This window comes from Microtus pennsylvanicus, chromosome X, assembly GCF_037038515.1.
Source record: "Microtus pennsylvanicus isolate mMicPen1 chromosome X, mMicPen1.hap1, whole genome shotgun sequence".
Taxonomy (NCBI): Eukaryota; Metazoa; Chordata; class Mammalia; order Rodentia; family Cricetidae; genus Microtus; species Microtus pennsylvanicus.
In genome coordinates, this window is record NC_134601.1 from 26,289,985 (window position 1) to 26,307,621 (window position 17,637).

At 40.6% G+C, this 17,637-nt stretch overlaps 1 protein-coding gene, 1 long non-coding RNA gene and 1 pseudogene across 2 annotated transcripts in view; all 3 read left to right on the forward strand.

Annotated features, from left to right (window-relative positions):
- Positions 1–17,637, forward strand: part of LOC142841772 (uncharacterized) — a 345,599-nt gene that overhangs the window by 54,802 nt on the left and 273,160 nt on the right. The gene's annotated exons all lie outside the window — the stretch shown is intronic.
- On the forward strand, positions 9,224–10,155 carry LOC142841548 (uncharacterized protein C6orf47 homolog; annotated as a pseudogene).
- The window catches only part of Tnmd (tenomodulin), a 52,071-nt gene continuing 51,240 nt past the window's right edge, over positions 16,807–17,637 (forward strand). The window contains exon 1 of the mRNA XM_075958496.1: positions 16,807–16,887. Coding sequence (XP_075814611.1) covers positions 16,807–16,887 — 81 coding nt within the window. The remainder of the gene's footprint in view (positions 16,888–17,637) is intronic.

The following is a 17,637-nucleotide window of genomic DNA, read 5'->3' on the forward strand; positions in this document are numbered from 1 at the left end:
TGAGCAAGTCTCCCGCATTGTCAATGGTGGTTGTAATTTTCAGTGGATACTCTAGATGGTAGCATTGTGTATTTTATTCCTTTTTATCATTTATTGGTTTTCTAAATATTTTTTTTACATTAGAGCAGGCATATGGGTAGAGGGAAGATAGAAGGGTAAATGCTAATGTCACTTCAACTGAAATCCATGACAAGGTGATTGTCAGTAATTTTTTTAATTTTATTTTATCAGTCCAATTCCTGTCTATTTTCACAATTGCTCAATTTTTCAGTCTGTATAACTGATTCCACTAACTCACCTCCCACTCATGTTCCCACCCTGAGCAATCCAATTTTTCCTTTCCCCTGTCTAACCCTTCTAAAGCCATTATTTCCTTAAGACTTTGTGTCATCACCCAATCTACAGCCCAACTGCCTCTTCTAGGGCTTCTCTGAACCATTGATAAGACAGTAACCCTTCCCTTTTTTCTGTTTTCCCAACATTTTTAATTTGTAACTTACAGAAAGTTAAAAGAATACTGTAAAAGGCAGCCATGTACCTGGTCACTGAGATCCCCCAGTTAGCACGTCGCCACATTTCTGCCCTGCTTTTACATCCTCCTGCTCCCCCACCCCTCTGCTGCCTTTCTGCAGTCATCCCGACACACTCTAAGTGCTTTCGCATGCGTTTCCTAGATTGCAGATAGCATTTCAGTTGTACATAAGTTCTCCTAAGAGTAAGGACATCTGCTTACAGCACCTTCTTGAAACCCTTTGTTCCCCTTGTCTTCACTTGACTTTTGTGTACACCTAACCATGTCTTTCCAGAGGCATAAAGCAAAGGAGGTGGTTGAGGACCATGGGAGTCTACTTGTGGTCTAGCCGTAAACTAACTCTGAAAAAAATGAAAAAGAAAGGTAGGGAAATATCTGCTTAATTAGAAAGGTAGCACATACTTATTGTAGAAAACAGGAGAAATAAATTGGGGGAATTTTTTTAAAATATATTAATCTACCATATAAAGATAATCCTTCTATAAATACTTTCCAATTAAAACTTCCCCTATATAATCTATTTTAAATAATTGAACTGATAGAATAGTTAAAATATTTTATTCTCTTTCCATTCAATTTTAAAAATAAATACCAAAACTTTTGGTAAGTTTTTTTTTTAGCTATACCGTATTTAAACAAATGGGATCTGGAAGAAAATATAAGCATTTCTATTTTTCAGTTAAACAAAAGACAGGAAAAGTCATACGGAAGCAGTATAACATTCTCTATTGATGGTCTCCTGAATTTTAACATCTGTTCACTTGTGGAAAATACCTTTACAAGAGCTAAAATAAATGAGGTAAGAGAATCTAGTATTTGGTTTTAACAAAGAATAGTAAAAGAATATTAAGGAAGATGTAGTAGTTGCTTTTCTATTGATGCATGAAAAAAAAAACACCACGACCAAGGTTGGTTATAGAAGGAAGTGTTTATTTGGGCTTACAGTTCCAGAGGGATGAGTCGACTCCATCACCATCATCATCAGGAAGTATGGGAACAGACAGGCATGACAACTGCAGCTGGAAGCTGAGACCTCAAAGTCTACACCTCAAACCACAAACAAGAAGCAGAGGGAAAACTTGGACTGATAGCCATGATACCTTAACAGTATGACTGCCTAAATAAGACCTGAATAGAGATAACACCAATATACATGCTTCCATGGAAGAGGGAAATCTCATGAGACTTCATCCCTAAACAACAACAACAAAAAAAAAAAAACTACAAGCAACTAAAGGATACTGAAAGTGAAAGAAGTAATCTTCTACTGGCAAGAAATCCCCTAATAAGTTATTAGTGGCCAAGTGGCCAGCCCTGAAATCATGTACATATAAGCAATACTGAACTTATTGATCAGGTTATATTTAGATATTTATTCTTGCACATATCTACACACATATATGTGTGTAATAATAACACGCAGAAAGGAGACCAGAAACTTATGAGTGAGTGCAGGTTGTAGTGGAAGAGCTGGAGAAAGGAAAGAGAATGAAGGAAACTGATGTAACTGAATTTAATCTAAAAAAAAAACTCATAAACAAATCAAATTGAACCTTAATCAAAAAGTCCAGAATCTGATATGATATTGAAGACAGTCTTGCAATTGCAAATCCTTGCAAAACTGAAAATCGTTTGTACTTCTACCACACAATGGTATATAAATTATTAGTCCTAAAGGGGGAAATGGGAGCATAGTGAGGAAATATTGGACCAATACAATAGAACACAGCAAGTCACATACCAAATCTTGTAGCTACACTTCCACTGTCAAAGGACTAGGATGGATGGTTATTCCTCTCTATGTTTCCTACCTGCAGTGTACATCTCTCTCTTGGAACTGGTTCCATTTCTTTATTTAGTTGTCTGTGGCAAATGTCTTAGGGCCCTGGCATCTCCAACATCTTGGGCTCTGCAGTGCACGCCAGGTTTCACAATCACAGTTTTACACAATGGCCTCTCAGACCCTCTAGCTCTCTCAAAGCTTTCTTGGAGGGATGTTCCTGTCGCATACAGCCTGGTCTTAGTGGCTCTTTTGAAAACTTGAAGGATGAATCTATGATGCCTTCACGTTTACATCCTTCATGCTTCTAAAGTCAAGACAATGAGGATGACATGGCCAAGTATGGCTGTCGTCTTGGGATGTACCCTGGCCCCCATGAAGCTTTTGTTCAATTTTTATAGGGTCAAAAAATGTCTCAGCCTCTCTTTCACAAGTTGGAAGCTTAGTTTAATTGGGTCTTTTCTGAGGCCACTGTTCCCATTATTCCAGTTTCCAGGTCCCTAATTAAAGGCAGTAATCTTCCCATCTCTTTCAGCACAAACCTTGGCTACGGTGATGTTTTCTGGCGTTTTTTTTCTTTATAAAATGTGTATTTTGCATTTCTTCCTTTCCTGTTTCATCTTTTTTTTTGCACTTTAAAATTGGAAATAAAATTACATAATCCCCCTCTCTCCTTCCTTCAATCCTTCCTTGTTTCAGCTCTCCATCTTGTTCCCTCTTACATTCTTCTCTTTCATATGTGAGAGACTTAATAATAAATGCCCTATGTTAGATCAGAATTCTAGTGTGAATAAGAAAAAAAAGGGATATGCCAGATACAGTGGTACACACCTTTAACCTCAGTATTCTGGAAGTTGGGTGGATCTCTGTTGTTTCAAGGCCAGCCTAAATTACACAGTGAGTTCCAGGACAGCTAGGAATATGTAGAACGAGGGTACCTCAAAAAGAGAGGGAGAGAAAGGGAGAAAGAAAAGGAAGAAAGGGAGGGAGGGAGGGAGGGAGGAAGGGAGGGAAGGAGAAAGGGAGGGAGGGAAGGAAGAAAGAAGGAAGCAGAATATATGTGTATGTGACCTGGGGCTACAGCACAGTTGGTAAAATGCTTGCCTGGGAGCCCTGGGTTCCATTCACAGAATGACAGAAACTGGGCAGATGGTGTACATCTGTCACCTCAGCACTTAGAAGACAGAAAGATCAGGAGTTCAAGGTTTTTCTTGAAATATTTGAAATAGCAAATTGGAGATCAACCTGGAATCCATGAGACTATATCTCCAAAAAAAGAAGAAAAAAGAGTGTGCACTCTTCTTTTTCATTGTAGACCTCTGTAACAGTCATTATTAATAACTGTGTGATGGATTCAGTATATGCTTCCTTTACATTGCCTTCTCCAAAAAAAATAGCCATTGCCTCTTATTTTAGTCTTAGCCAAATTTTTCACCAAAATGTCATCAGAATGGCCTCTAGCTTAGTTGCCAACATTGTTAGGCTCTGAAAACTCCTGACCTGGGCCACCACAGTCTAGATTTCTCTTAGAGCTGCTGTCAATTCCAGCCCTCAGGTAGGACTTTTGATCTCCAATCACAGTAGTCAACCAATTCTCTAGACCAATTCCTAATGTTTCCGCATTTCCTCACAGCAACATCCCACTTTGTGGGACCAACTTCTGCATTAGCTACTTTTCTATTTCTGTGATAAATGCAATGACAAAGGCAACTTACAGGAAAGAAAAGAAGGTCTGGGGGCTTATGTTTCCAGACAGAAAGTTCTTCAGGGTGGGGAAGCATAGCAGCAGGCAGGCACAGTGAGAGGAGCAAAAACTGAGAGCTCAGCTGTCTCTGCCTCCCGAGTGCTGGGATTAAAGGCATGCACCACCACTACCCAGTGAGAGCTCACTTCTTGAAACACAAGGAGAAAGCAAAGAGAGAACACTGGAAGTAAACCCTCAGATCCTACCCCCAGTGATAGATTTCCTCCAGCACAACCACACCTCCAAAACCTCCCCCAAACAGAGCCACTAACTGGAAACCAAGTGTTCAAGTGCCTGAGAATATAGGAACATTCCTTATTCAAACTATCACAATTGGTATTTAACTTTTTATCAATGATATAAATAGTGCACATGTTCTAATTTTGATGAAGGTCTACAATCTTTCTTATTTTTTAGTTGGTGCTCTTGGTGCCATTCATATCTAATAATAAGGCATTATTTAATCTAAATTTGAATCTGATTTACTCCAGTATCATGTTGTGGTTCATCTGTTCAATATTTAAACATTTAAGCACTCAATTCCTTTCAGATGAATTTTTCTTTGTGCTGTGCCGTAGGATTTGAATTCCTTATTTTGCATGTGAGTATCCTATTGTCTCAGCACTATCTATTGAAAATACTATTCTGTTCTTGGAAAATGCTCACAGGTTTTTGTCAAAAATTAATAGGTCTGAAATATTAGAATACATGTCTTGGCTGATAGACCTATTTCCTGATTTGTATTTCTATTCTAGGATGACATCATGCTGAATTGCCATTTTTAAAATGAAATAAACTTAAGAAATGGGGTGTGGCTGGGGTTCAGTTGTAGAGCATCTGCCTAGCATACATTAGGCCCTGAAACTGATCCTCAGTACTGAAAAAAAATAATACGAAAAGAAAAAATAAGTGAAAACAAAACACATCAAATTATGAAAACCAGCATGATTTATTAAATGCACAGGAATTTACCTACATACCTCTCCAGAGTTATTTGAAGCTGAATGTTCATTATATGTAAATATTAATATTGTGATGAACATATTTCCAAAACATGAGTCTATTTCAAATTATTTCTTAATGTGGATTCCTATTAGGGGACACACTGAATCAAGAGTAAAAAGGTTTTAAAACTTATTAGCTTTTTTAAAAATTTTTGAAGATGTTTTTATTATTATGTACACAGTGTCTGTCTGCATGTATGTTACAGGCCAGAAGAAGGCACCAGATCTCATTACAGATGATTGTGAGCCACAATGTGGTTGCTGGGAATTGAACTCAGGACCTCCTAAAGAAAGTCAGTGTTCTTAACCTCTGATCCATCTCTCCAGCCCTTAAAAGTAATTTTAAGTGACTTTTCGAGACAGGGTTTCTCTGTAGCTTTGGAGCCTGTCCTGGAACTAGCTCTTGTAGACCAGGCTGATCTCGAACTCACAGAGATCTGCCTGCCTCTGCCTCCTTAAATTATTAGGTTTTTTTTGAGAGATAGATAAGTCTGCTGAGAGGGCTCACCAGGTGAGGACACCTGCCACCAAGCCTAATGATCTGGGTTCAATACCTGGATCCCACATGATGGGAGAAGATGACCAATTCCTGCAAGTTATACACTGACCTCCACACATGCACCTACACACAGAATAGATAATTAAAATGTAACAGAAATAGGTATTTGTCAGTGGGGGAGAAAAAAGAGGTACAGAGAAAGGTAGGTGTATAAGCTGATAACAAGACCACTCCATGGTATAGTTAAGTGAAAGGCATATATATATATATATATATGAGAGAGAGAGAGAGAGAGAGAGAGAGAGAGAGAGAGAGAGAGAACAGAACAGCCAGAAACATCTGGAAGAGCCCAAGACAAAGGCAGAAAATATGAACCTGGTCATGAGAAAAGCAGCAGGAGCTGGGCAGAGATAGAGACCAGCAGAATACAAGAGAGCAGAAAGAAGGGGAGGAGGAAGACAGAAAGAAGACATCTAAGAGAGTGAGCTTAACAAAAGTAGCTGGGTTATAAGGAGAATGAGTAGCGGAGGGAGAGAAGCCCATGGGGTGGAGAAGTTTAGGGTGAGGAGGTGAGAAGACCTAGCATGGACTATGAAGTGTGTAACAGGTCTTTGTGACACTGAGGGAGCCTGGAGGTCAGCATGATATGTGGTGTGCTAATCGGCACCACAGAGAGCCATTTGTCCCATCTGTCAGTGATCAGAAAAAGGAATCATTTGGTAGAGGGGAACTGGCTTCACAAGTCCCTGAGGAAAGGTGGATTTCCTTTAACTCTCAGATTTTGGGGAAATGGAGTTTCCTAGGAAAGAGGGACTAAGAGAAAAGGAGAAAAGGAGGGGGTAGCTGTAGGGATAAGTCCCGCCCCTTGGGGGGCGTGTTCGCCTCGGGCTAATGTCTGCCTATAAATTTGGCGAGTGTGCTCCCAGCCATCGCTTCTGCTTTCCTGGTCTCCGCTGGAACGGTGATTCTGTAAGTCTATTTCTACATTAAAGCTATAGATATATATATATTTTTACAATCTGTCTGCATTCGTTTACGCCGTTACAGGTAGCAAAAGAAGGACAGAGGAAGGAAAGATTAATTTACAAACCAGTATCAACTCACACTCCCAAGAAGACATATTGTTTTGAGTAAGTCACTACCTCGAATTTCTTGTCTATCAAGTGAGGTAAACAAAGTTGACCTTAATTTGTTTGTAAGAATCGTATAACACCAACATAAAATCTGTAGTATGATGGGGCTATCACACATGTTAAAATCCAATAGACTTATGGGGTATTATTATTTCCACTTTATTTGTTTGTCCATATTCAACACACATTTATTGAGTGCCTATTCCTTGCAGAGAACTAGCAAAGACCAAACACATGAAGGAAAAATACAACTAAAATAAAAGTGAAAAATAACCCATTTAAGAATGAAAATGTATCCAATTTCCAGGAGAATCTATATATGCTTTTCTTTGGGTTCACCTTATTACTTAGCTTCTCTAGGATCACAAACTATAGGCTCGATGCCCTTTGCTTATGGCTAGAATTCATTAATGAGTGAATACATACCATATTCATATTTTTGGGTCTGGGTTATCTCACGCAGGATAGTGCTTTCTATTTCCATCCATTTGTATGCAACATTCAAGATGTCATTGTTTTTTATCACTGAGTAGTACTCTAATGTGTATATGTTCCACATTTTCTTTGTCCGCTCTTCCATTGAGGGGCATCTAGGTTGTTTCCAGGTTCTGGCTATTACAAATAATGCTGCTATGAACATAACTGAATAAGTGCTTTTGTAGTATGATTGGGCATCTCTTGGGTATATTCCCAAGAGTGGTATTGCTAGATCCTGAGATAGGTTGACTCCCAATTTTCTGAGAAACTGCCACACTGATTTCCAAAGTGGTTGCACAAGTTTGCATTCCCACCAGCAATGGATGAGTGTTCCCTTTACTTTACATCCTCTCCAGCATAAGATAGCTAGGCAAAAGTTAAGAGCATGGGGATGGGGGTGGAGTGGGGGAAGGGGGAGAGGGGGATAGAGAAGGGAGAAGGGGAGAACTGGGGAGAGCTTGGGGGGTGGGATGGTTGAGATGGAGGAAGAACGGATATGGGAGGAGGCAAGGAGATACCTTAACTGAGGGAGCCATTTTGGAGTTGGCAAGAGTCTTGGCTCTGGAGGCGTTCCCAGGAGTCTGTGGGGATGACCCCAGATAAGACCCTAGGCAGTGTTGGAGAGGGTGCCTGAACTAGCCTTGTCCCATAGTCACACTGATGAATATCTTGAATATCACCATAGAACCTTCATCTGGTGATGGATGGAGATAGAGACAGAGACCCACATCGGAGCACTGGACTGAGCTCCCAAGGTCCAATTGAAGAGCAGAAGGAGGGAGAATATGAGCAAGGAAGTCAGGACCACAAGGGGTTGGTCTACCCACTGAGACAGTGTGCCTGAACTAATGGGAGCTCATCAAAGCCAGCTGGACTAGGACTGAAGGAGCATGGGATCAACCTGGACCCTCTGAATGAGGCTGACAAATGGGGCAGACTGAGAAGCCTATGATAATGGCACTAGGATTTGTCTCTACTGCATGTACTGGCTTTTTGGGATCCTATTCTATTTGGATGCATACCTTTCTAAGCCTGAATGGAGGGGGGAGAGCCTTGGACTTTCCGTAGAGCAGGACTTGCGCTCTCTCAGGACTGGAGGGGGAGGGAGGAGGGTGTGTGGGGGAGCATGAGGGAAGTGGGAGGAGGGGAGGAAGTAGAAATTTTGATTGGTATTACTTATAAAGTAATAAAAAAAAGAATGAAAGTGTACCGACCCCTCACAGCTGCTTCCGAGCTCCCAAGGCTCCGTGAGGCCGCTCCCTGGACGCTGGGCCCCAGAGCTACCCGCAGCGTGCAGCACCTAGGTACCTGGGTCCCCAACGAGGCCTGCACTGTGACTGCTGTCACCAAGGACATCTCCATCCTGACCTCACAGAGGGAGGCCGCGTCTCAGCTGCTCCCTGTGACTGCTGTCACCAAGGATATCTCCATTCTGACCTCACAGAGGGAGACCGCATCTCAGCTGCTCCCTCCCGGGACAGTGGGGCCACTTTGCAGACCCAGAGCCTCCTCAGTTAAGGAATGTGTGTAACCGCTTGAAGTTCGCTGGACACTTCTATCCCGTCTTCCTCTCAACTGGGACTTCCTGTTCCTTGAGCTCCCTCGGGCAGCGCGGTTTAAGGCTCCTCAAATTTAGGACCGAAGGACTCTGGACCACCTACCTTCCTTCTTCGATGGAGTACCATCTCCCCTTTTAAGGACACCTTGGGGTGTGGCCTTGGTGAGTGACACTTAGGGTGCTGACCGCTGGGAAGGAAATCTAAAAACAGAACATTGTGGAGGTGATCCTGGCCTTTTAAGGCCCTGGAAGTCTTGTGAGTGTGTGAGGTGGCAGTTGGATTTCTTTTCCCCTAAACTGACAAGGAGGCAAGCCTTTTACCACACTTGGGGCTACGTGAGCTCTTTCTGAATTCAGAGTAGAACAACATCAGACATCACCAAGCAGATACCTATTCTGAACCAGAACAGATTCCGGCCTCTAAGGAGATCCCAAGAATCTTAAGCAGAGTCAGAAAGCGGTCGCAGATTTGGTGGGCTCATTATACAGTTAAGTCATGTTCCTGCAAAGGCTTGGTGGCTAGCTACCTCTACCTTGGGGCGGCAGGAAATCAACAAAGGCTGACTTGCCTGCCCCAGAACCCAGATGGCGGACAGTTCCCCTGAGAATTCTGGAAGTGACTGGGACAGTGGCCCAGAGACAATGGGAGATGTGGGGCCTCTCAAGACCAAGGATTCGGGGAAACCGAGGATCCCTGGGGCTGCTCCAGAGTCCAGCAGAGAGGTCCAAGTGGATCAACCTGGGAGCAGAAGAAAGGATTCCTTCAAGCGGGACAAGACTGTCTGTAGCGTTCAAGAGCCTGCAAGACTGGAGACTGGAGGAGCCATTCCTAAACTGGAATGGGATTCTGTGGATTCAGGGGGCATGAAGAACCTTGGAGTGTCACCCCAAGGAGGACAAGGCACCACTGGACCAGAGGCCCTATTGAAGAAACCTGGTCAACGGCGTTGGCTACGGAAGCAACCAAGGGCTCCCTCACATTACCTGCAGGACCCAGAGGAGTATCTGCAGCTCTCTAGCAACTTGACCCTACGCCTGCTGGAGCTGCTAGCCTTAGCCCTGCTGGCTCTGTGCTCCGGGCCACTTCGAGCTATCTTGGATGCTGCGGGCCTTCGAGGATCTGTGGGCCTCTGGCTACATGCGCTGCTGTGTTTCCTGGCTGCCCTATATGGGCTCCAATCTGTGCTGAGCCTACTTACTGCCCACCCCCTGCATTTTACCTGCCTCTTTGGCCTCTTGCAGGCCCTGGTACTGGTTGCCAGACTCCGGGAACCTACTGAGGATGAAAAGACCACTGATTTGGAGAGTGAGGGGCAGGGGAAGAAGGCCAAGGAACCAAGAAAAGATCCAAAAGGGTGCTGTGACAGGGTGAGGGTGGGGTCAAAGGGTGTGGCCTTTCGGAGGAAGGTGGAGAAACCCAGATCATAAGCACAGTGACCTCAGGAATGGGGAGGAGACTCGGGAGCATGAAGGCACAGGAGCCTCTGTCATACAAGTGACAGACAATGGACAATAGGACGTCACCATTTGAGTCACCAGCTCTTATTGCTTTTTTACATTTATCCACCTTTTTTGTAAATTACCACCTCGAATCCCCCCAACACCTCCACTTTTAAAGAGCAAAATAAGTAAAATAAAAGTGATGGTGGAGAATGAAGGCCAAAGGGTCCTTTCCAATCCCCCAGAGGTGGGCGAGGCCAGAGGCAGACAGAGAGCTCGGCTTAATTTAGAGGTAATGAGATCCATGCTTTCCCTTGGATCCTAGGATCAGAGCCGTCTAGAGGAGAGTGGGGTTGTGAGGCAGGGATTGTAGAAGGGGCTCCAGGTGTTGTGGTACAAGCAGGGAGAGTTTATTACTCAGTGAGATGCAGAAGAGACAGGGTAGGTGCAAGCCACATGGGCACGAGGACCAGTTCAGAAGGGCTGTGCCGGGCAGCGGGGTCAGCACAGCGCCCCTTATCTCCACTCATGGTAGGGATTTGCTCATTCAGCAATAAATGTGCTACACTAAATCCTAAATATACCAGTATAGTCTGAAAAAAAAAGAACGAAAGTGCATCTACCAGATTGGAAGCTATTTGGAGGCAAGAGTCATAGGTGTCATAGGATAGGGGGAAACTATTATAGTAGTGTTGGGGTGTGTTAACTATTCTAATAAATACTGCAGACAAAACACACCAAATTCAGGGAGGATGGAGAGAATGATTTTAGTGCAAGAAACGAGAAAGACTTAAGAGGTATCTAAGAAGAGAGCATTTTATTTTTTACTATTTGTGCTTCGTTTTATTCTTTTTGGTGTACTAGTAATACATAGCAAACATCTCCAGTGGGACAGTTCCATACTTACACAAGGCATGCACTACTCAGATCTAGCTGCCTTTTTATCCATACTCTTCTCACTTTCCCATTACTATTCTACTATGCAGGTTGCCATTTTTTTTTAGTTTCCAAATAAGAGTAAAACTGTATTATGCCTTGTCTTCTTGTGTCTGACTTTAATTTAATACAATACTCCAGTTTCACCCTTTATTATGAGCGATAAGGTTTTGTACTTCCTTATGACTGACTAATATTCCATTGTGTGAACCATACTTTATTTTTACATTCACCTATTGCTTGGCACCTGGACTTGTTCTATGTCTTAATCTATTGCAAGTAATGTCACAATTAGTATATGTATGCAGATATCTCTTTGGCCTACTATGTCAGTTTCATTTCCTGTAGGTTTAACCTGGAGATAAGATAGCTGGATCTTATGGTGCATCTAGTTTTAGTTTTACAGAAATGTTTATAATATTATAGAAATAGAAATTTGATGTAGATTGTTCTATAGGATGCCATATCTCATGGAAAAAGCAGCATTTGTAGAAAAAATATTTCCCAAAAATATTTCTTATGTCTGTTCAACTTTTGATTTGTTTGTAATTTGTTTTTCACATTCTTCTTTATCTACAGTGTAAAGAATTTTATTCACTTCACTAGAAAGCTAAGATTACCACGTCAAATCTAATACCTGTTGATGGTCAAATATTTAGAATATAAAGACTTCCCCATTGGTATGCAGTTAAAAAGCACTGTATTAAGCTGCCTTCTAAATTCCTATTTCTAAACCCATAGAATAGTGTACCTTTCAGATCTCATTGTTTTGTGCAGTGGATAGTAGTTAATACAGAAACTAACAACTGGTCAAAGTGCAGAGTAAGTGCACTGAATTCCCGGCAACAAATAGGACATTCATATCACCCTTGTCTTAGTTCGGTTTCTATTGCTGTAATAAAGACTGTGGCCAAAAGCAACTTGGAACTGGTTATTTGGCTTACATGTCCCCAATAACAGTCCATCATTGAGAGACTCTAAGGCAGGAACGTAAAGATAGGAACTAAGACAGAGACCATGGAAGATGGTCTGGCTTGCTCGAAGAGTTTATCTAAATTTTTCTATTATTAATTAATTAAAAATTCGGAAGTCAGATATTGTGGTAAAATCCTGAAAGATCAAGAAAACAGCAGAGGAATGACCAGCTGACCCTCTCTCCTCATGTTTCCCTGATCAAAAGAGCTTATGAATATTTCTAAACCCTCTACTGTTTCCTATGCCTCTCTATCATATCATATCCTGAGTCCTCCAAAATCTCTATGGCTAATTCTGGTCAGCTCGTCCTTGCCTCTGCCCCCTGATTCAAAGTTAACTTTATTTACACTCTCAAGTGTCACAGTGTGATCAAATATCCACCAACACTTGCTCCCTGTGGCTTTCTCAGTTCTTTTATAGTGTTTTTTTTTTTATGGAATTCAGGACCACCTATCCAGGGATGGCATTTCCTACAGTAGGGTGGATCTTCAACACATCAATTAGTCAAGAAAATCCCCCATAGCATTGCCTAACTCCAGGTCAAACTGAAAGAGGAATATTCTCGAATGAAATTCCTTCTTCCCAGATGACCCTGGCTTATGTCAAGTTCACAAATTAAAATTTTTAAAAAATAAAACTAAAAACCTAACCATCACATACTCACAAATCTTGCAGACTGTTGTGGAAAGGCGATAGAGAGTAAGGGCCAGAGGTTTAAGAGGACAAGATGAAAATTGTGTCATCTGGACATTACAGGCCCTCCACTGTAATGAATCCGCAGCAGCTGTGATTGCCCCCACGAGACCTGAGAAAGATCAAATCAGTCAACATTCCAGCATGGAGGAGGAGAGGGGTTCATGAGTCTCCACCCCTTTTAAAAGGTATAGACAATTAGTGGCTTCTGAAGAAGGGAGATTTGGATTTGGTTTTCTTTTAAGGGTATAGCCATTTGTAGGTCACCCACACTTCAGTGGATGAGCCCACACCAATGAATATATGAGCAACAAAATTGAAAACAGTGAATTCTAGAAGAAGAAGAAGAAGAAGAAGAAGAAGAAGAAGAAGAAGAAGAAGAAGAAGAAGAAGAAGAAGAAGAAGAAGAAGAAGAAGAAGAAGAAGAAACGATGGGGAGTTGGAGGGTGGATTGGGAAACGTTAAGTGGGAAGGAGTGAGTATGATCAGAATATATTGAAGGAAATTCTCAATGAATTAATAAAAATATTGTATTAAAAGGTTCATTTTACAGTTTTCCCTTACCCATCATTATTAAGAACTATACAACTATTGCCCAGCTTATCCAAATGGTTGTATTTTCTGTGACTTTTATTTTAGTATTATCCTAATCAAAATGCACTGTCTTTTAATCTTGTTGACAATGTGTTGGAAGCCAATTATCCACAGGTTTCTCATATTTCCACTTCTCATGTGAGCAGGTACCCTAACTATATTTTGGAGAATATTTGTATTGTAAACTGTTATGAAAGACAAAAATCGCTTCTTTCTCCAAGACAAAGAGATCTGTTTATTGTGCAGTACAGTCCCAGACAAACATCCCCCTTTACAAAGGAAACAAGAAAACCATTGATGCTTACCTTTGAATAGCAGGTTTCAGTTCATTACCATCTTGCAGAATTATCCCAACAACCAATTCTGCCCTTCACCAGAAGGCCGCTCAACTTTATGCTACGACAAAGCTTGAATCTCACTGTCTCTGGTTTTTAACTCTGATGGTGGTGCAATTGCACATGGCCCTGCAAAGTATCCATTATGATATGTGACTGTGGACATCCTCTGTATAATGTTGAATGTTATATATTTGGCCATTCCTATAACTCTTGAGTAGTATTCTTCATTTCATTAATGGGGTGGCTAGGTAAAGAAACACTATGTGTGTATGCATACATGTGTAAATGTGTACATGTATGCATGTATGTATGTATGATGTTTACTTCCAGACCAAAGGTTATATATACATCCTATAATAAAAGATTTGGCTTCCTTAAGTTTTATAGGGTATAGTGATATTTTATTTGTGTTATAATAAATAAATCTTGCCTGAAGATCAAGGTGCAGAGTGAAATCACTAGAGGTCAGGGAGTGGTGGCACACATTTTAATCCCAGGAATCAAGGCCAGCCTGGGCTATACAAGATTGGATCTGTCTAAAAAGAGAAACAGAGCTCACACAAAGGTGTTCCTAACACTTGGGAGTCATATGCCTTTAATCCCAGCACTAGGGAGGTAGAGACAGGAGTGAAATGACTGGGTGGAGAGAGGTCTATAAGGCAGGAGGAGACAAGAGCTCATTGTTGTCTGAGGTTTGGTGGAGAGCATTGCAGTCTGCAGCCATGTTGAGGACAGGATCACCCCTTTGTTTGTCTGAGCCTTGATAGAAGTGAAAACTCTCTAGTGGTTTGGCTGCTTTGTCTTTCTGATCTTCAGCTTGAACCCCAATATCTGTCTTGTACTACACCTGAGCTTTTATGTGATCTGACCATGTTCATAGCTTCCACCTTAGTTACCCACTCCATGAATGGTCACAGAGATCTGTCAGGAATATGAAGTTCTTGATGTTTTCTGTGTTACGACTAATAAAATCTGTTATGTCTAACTCAGAAAAATTTCACATCTTCTGCCTGTACCTATGAAACTGGCATACAAGTAGAATTGAAATTTCATACCCTTCATTCATTGTATAGCCTGATTAAACCAGCTATAGTCTGAAGAGTGTTTTCCTGAGTATCTTTTCTTTATTAAGTAACCACTGTAAGCCCATTTTGCAATGGCTTCAGGTAGAGATGGGTTTAGTTTAAATTGAGTTTAAACCATTTTATGTTCTGGTTCACTGATGTTGGAGGTATTCTTTCTCAAGGATTGTTGAGATTTACAATGTTGGCATCTACTTATTTTTTTTAAAAAAATCACTACAAGGAGCAAAGTTTTACATACCATAATAATATTGAGTCCTATTTCAAAATCACTTATTGAACACCACTGGTGCCTAGTTCCATCCATTTCTGTAAACAGAGGCTTCTTATTCTTTTCCCAGTCACTCAGATCCAAATAATCACACAGAAACTGTATTAATTACAACACTGTTTGGTCTATTAGCTCAGGTTTCTTATTAAGTAACTCATATCTTAAATTAACACATTTCTATTCATCTGTGTATCACCATGAGGTTGTGGCTTACCAGGTAAGTTCCAGCATATCTGGCAATTGCCTCTCTTTCTTGCAAATGTCTAACAATGCACAGTGAAATTATGCAATTAAAAATACAAACTTTTGCCAAAATGAAAAAAAAATACAAGCAGGTAAAGGATCCTGAAGAACTTCTCAAATAATTCATAAACTCACCGTCAAAGGATGTCCTTCCCAAGTTTCATAAAACAACCATCAAAAATGAGAAAATGGGCAAGTACAAGAACAGCATTTCAAAAGATAATTATTTGAATAATAAAATTTAAAAGAGGTTCATGGAATAAAATAATGTTGCTCTCAGCGTGACAAGAATGGTCCTCTAATCATAATCAAAAATTGAATTCAGGGAGTTACACTCATGCTGTTTCCTATGTTTATCCAGAAAATGACCCTCCAAAAGGAAACCATGGATATTTTAGGTACTAGAAACTAGTTTGGTTTGAGCCTACATTTAATATAACATAAACCTCTTTTCATGATTGTTGTGCTTTCTTAAACAAGGGCATGAGAGTCTCATGTTATTGATGAGATGAGCCTCTTCATTTCGTAATTGTGAAACCAGTCCACATTATCCAACACCTGAAATTCAACAGATGTACATATAAATAACATGAAGAAATGAGGACAAGAAAGGCTATATACAAGAGTGATTAATGAGAATATATAATGGGCATGAGTTATGAAAGAAAATAAAAAGCCAATTGATTTCTTAGTTCTAATTCTGTCATAAATCTTTTGGGTTTGGTGGTGGATACGTGCATAGCATATATCAATATTGCAAGTGCATAATTTGATGTGAAACTCCACCTCTACCCTTCTGAATGCATGTTTTACTGTGTAAAAGTTCATTTAGTTGCATAGACTTTAGGTCTGGTTAATTTTGGTGTGCGATGTTTTTATTTATTTACAAGACTTTTTGTAATAGTATTTATAAAATTTTATAAAAGAGAGATCAGAGACAATATTTTAAAATAATTAGGGAAGAGTTTGTTACTCCCACCTCCTGCTCTGTATGTCACTGCTTCTGGCACCTGAATAGTCTCGGTATCTAAACACTTGGATCCATCACACTCCAAATTCCAAACCAGGCTAATAACCAGGAATACTTCAAGAGACTTGGTACCATCCATTCTCCAAATTGGAGGAGCATAATACTTCTCACTGCTTGTAGGCCCATATTTCTGTATGGCATGGCAGCCAGACACAAAAGCCATAGGCCTGATCTGAGGTGGTCACGTAGCTCTGCAGACAAGCTGTCTCTGCCTAACAATAGCCAGGATGTGCTGCTCCTCTTTTATTATAAATGTAGATCACCTGAGGAGAGGTGTTGGCTAAAGCTGATGACCTAATGGTCAGAATGTTTGGTGCTCCTTCCTTTGTAATTTGGAGGATATCTTATAAAGATGCTAATTCAGGCCTACATGACAGTTAGCACACTTCAGCAAACAGGTAGATGCGGATGTGACAGAAGGCATTCACCTGGTTACCTAGCTGACAACCTAATGTATTTTCCCGCTCAAATTATGTGATGGTTTATAAGCTGTTTGGAGAACAGACGTGGGAAATCGTCAGGAGAAAAGACTCTGAGATGCCCTTCCGTGATGACCATGTAAGTTGCATCTGATTATTCCTCGCGACTCCGTTTCAGTCCAGTTAGGGAAAATAATTATCTGTGTTGAAATGACACGGGCTCCCACAACTGCTCAATGCAAGTTTGTGGGTCTAGGGTAGGGGTGATGATGAGCTATATGGTGACATGGATTTTTCATTTAATTTTCAACCCAAATGTCTTTTCTAAGAATTAGTTTTGACTTAGGTAGACAAAGAAAGGGAAAGTTATGATGAAAAACTGCTCTAACATCTTTGAAACATTTATAGGGAAAGAAGAGGGAACAACAAGATGTAAAGCTTCACAACGTACTGCTTTTCAAAAAGTAGTCTTTTGGGTGACAGGCCATAGTTCGATACATTTAAGGCATCTGTCACTTTCCAAATATTAGAAGCTTGCAAAATAAAATCATTGCACTTTTAATAGGGATTCTATTGACTCTGTACGGTTATTAGATGGGACTGAAACTTTAACAACAGTAAGTCTATGAATATATAAATATAGGTGTCTTGTCATTAATTTATTCTCATGGAACATGTGTACTTTAGTTCCCTTGAAATTTTTCTTTAAATTGATTCATTTTTAAATTTCACTTTGTCTTATGCAATGACACTTGTAAAAGTATAATTATGTCTTAGTTTCATTTCTTTCATGTAAAATACAGAGTAATGCAAAAATACTTATTAAATGAGTACTATGAGCCAGATACTGTTCTTGATATGTAGATGAACTCATATAATCCTGATGTGA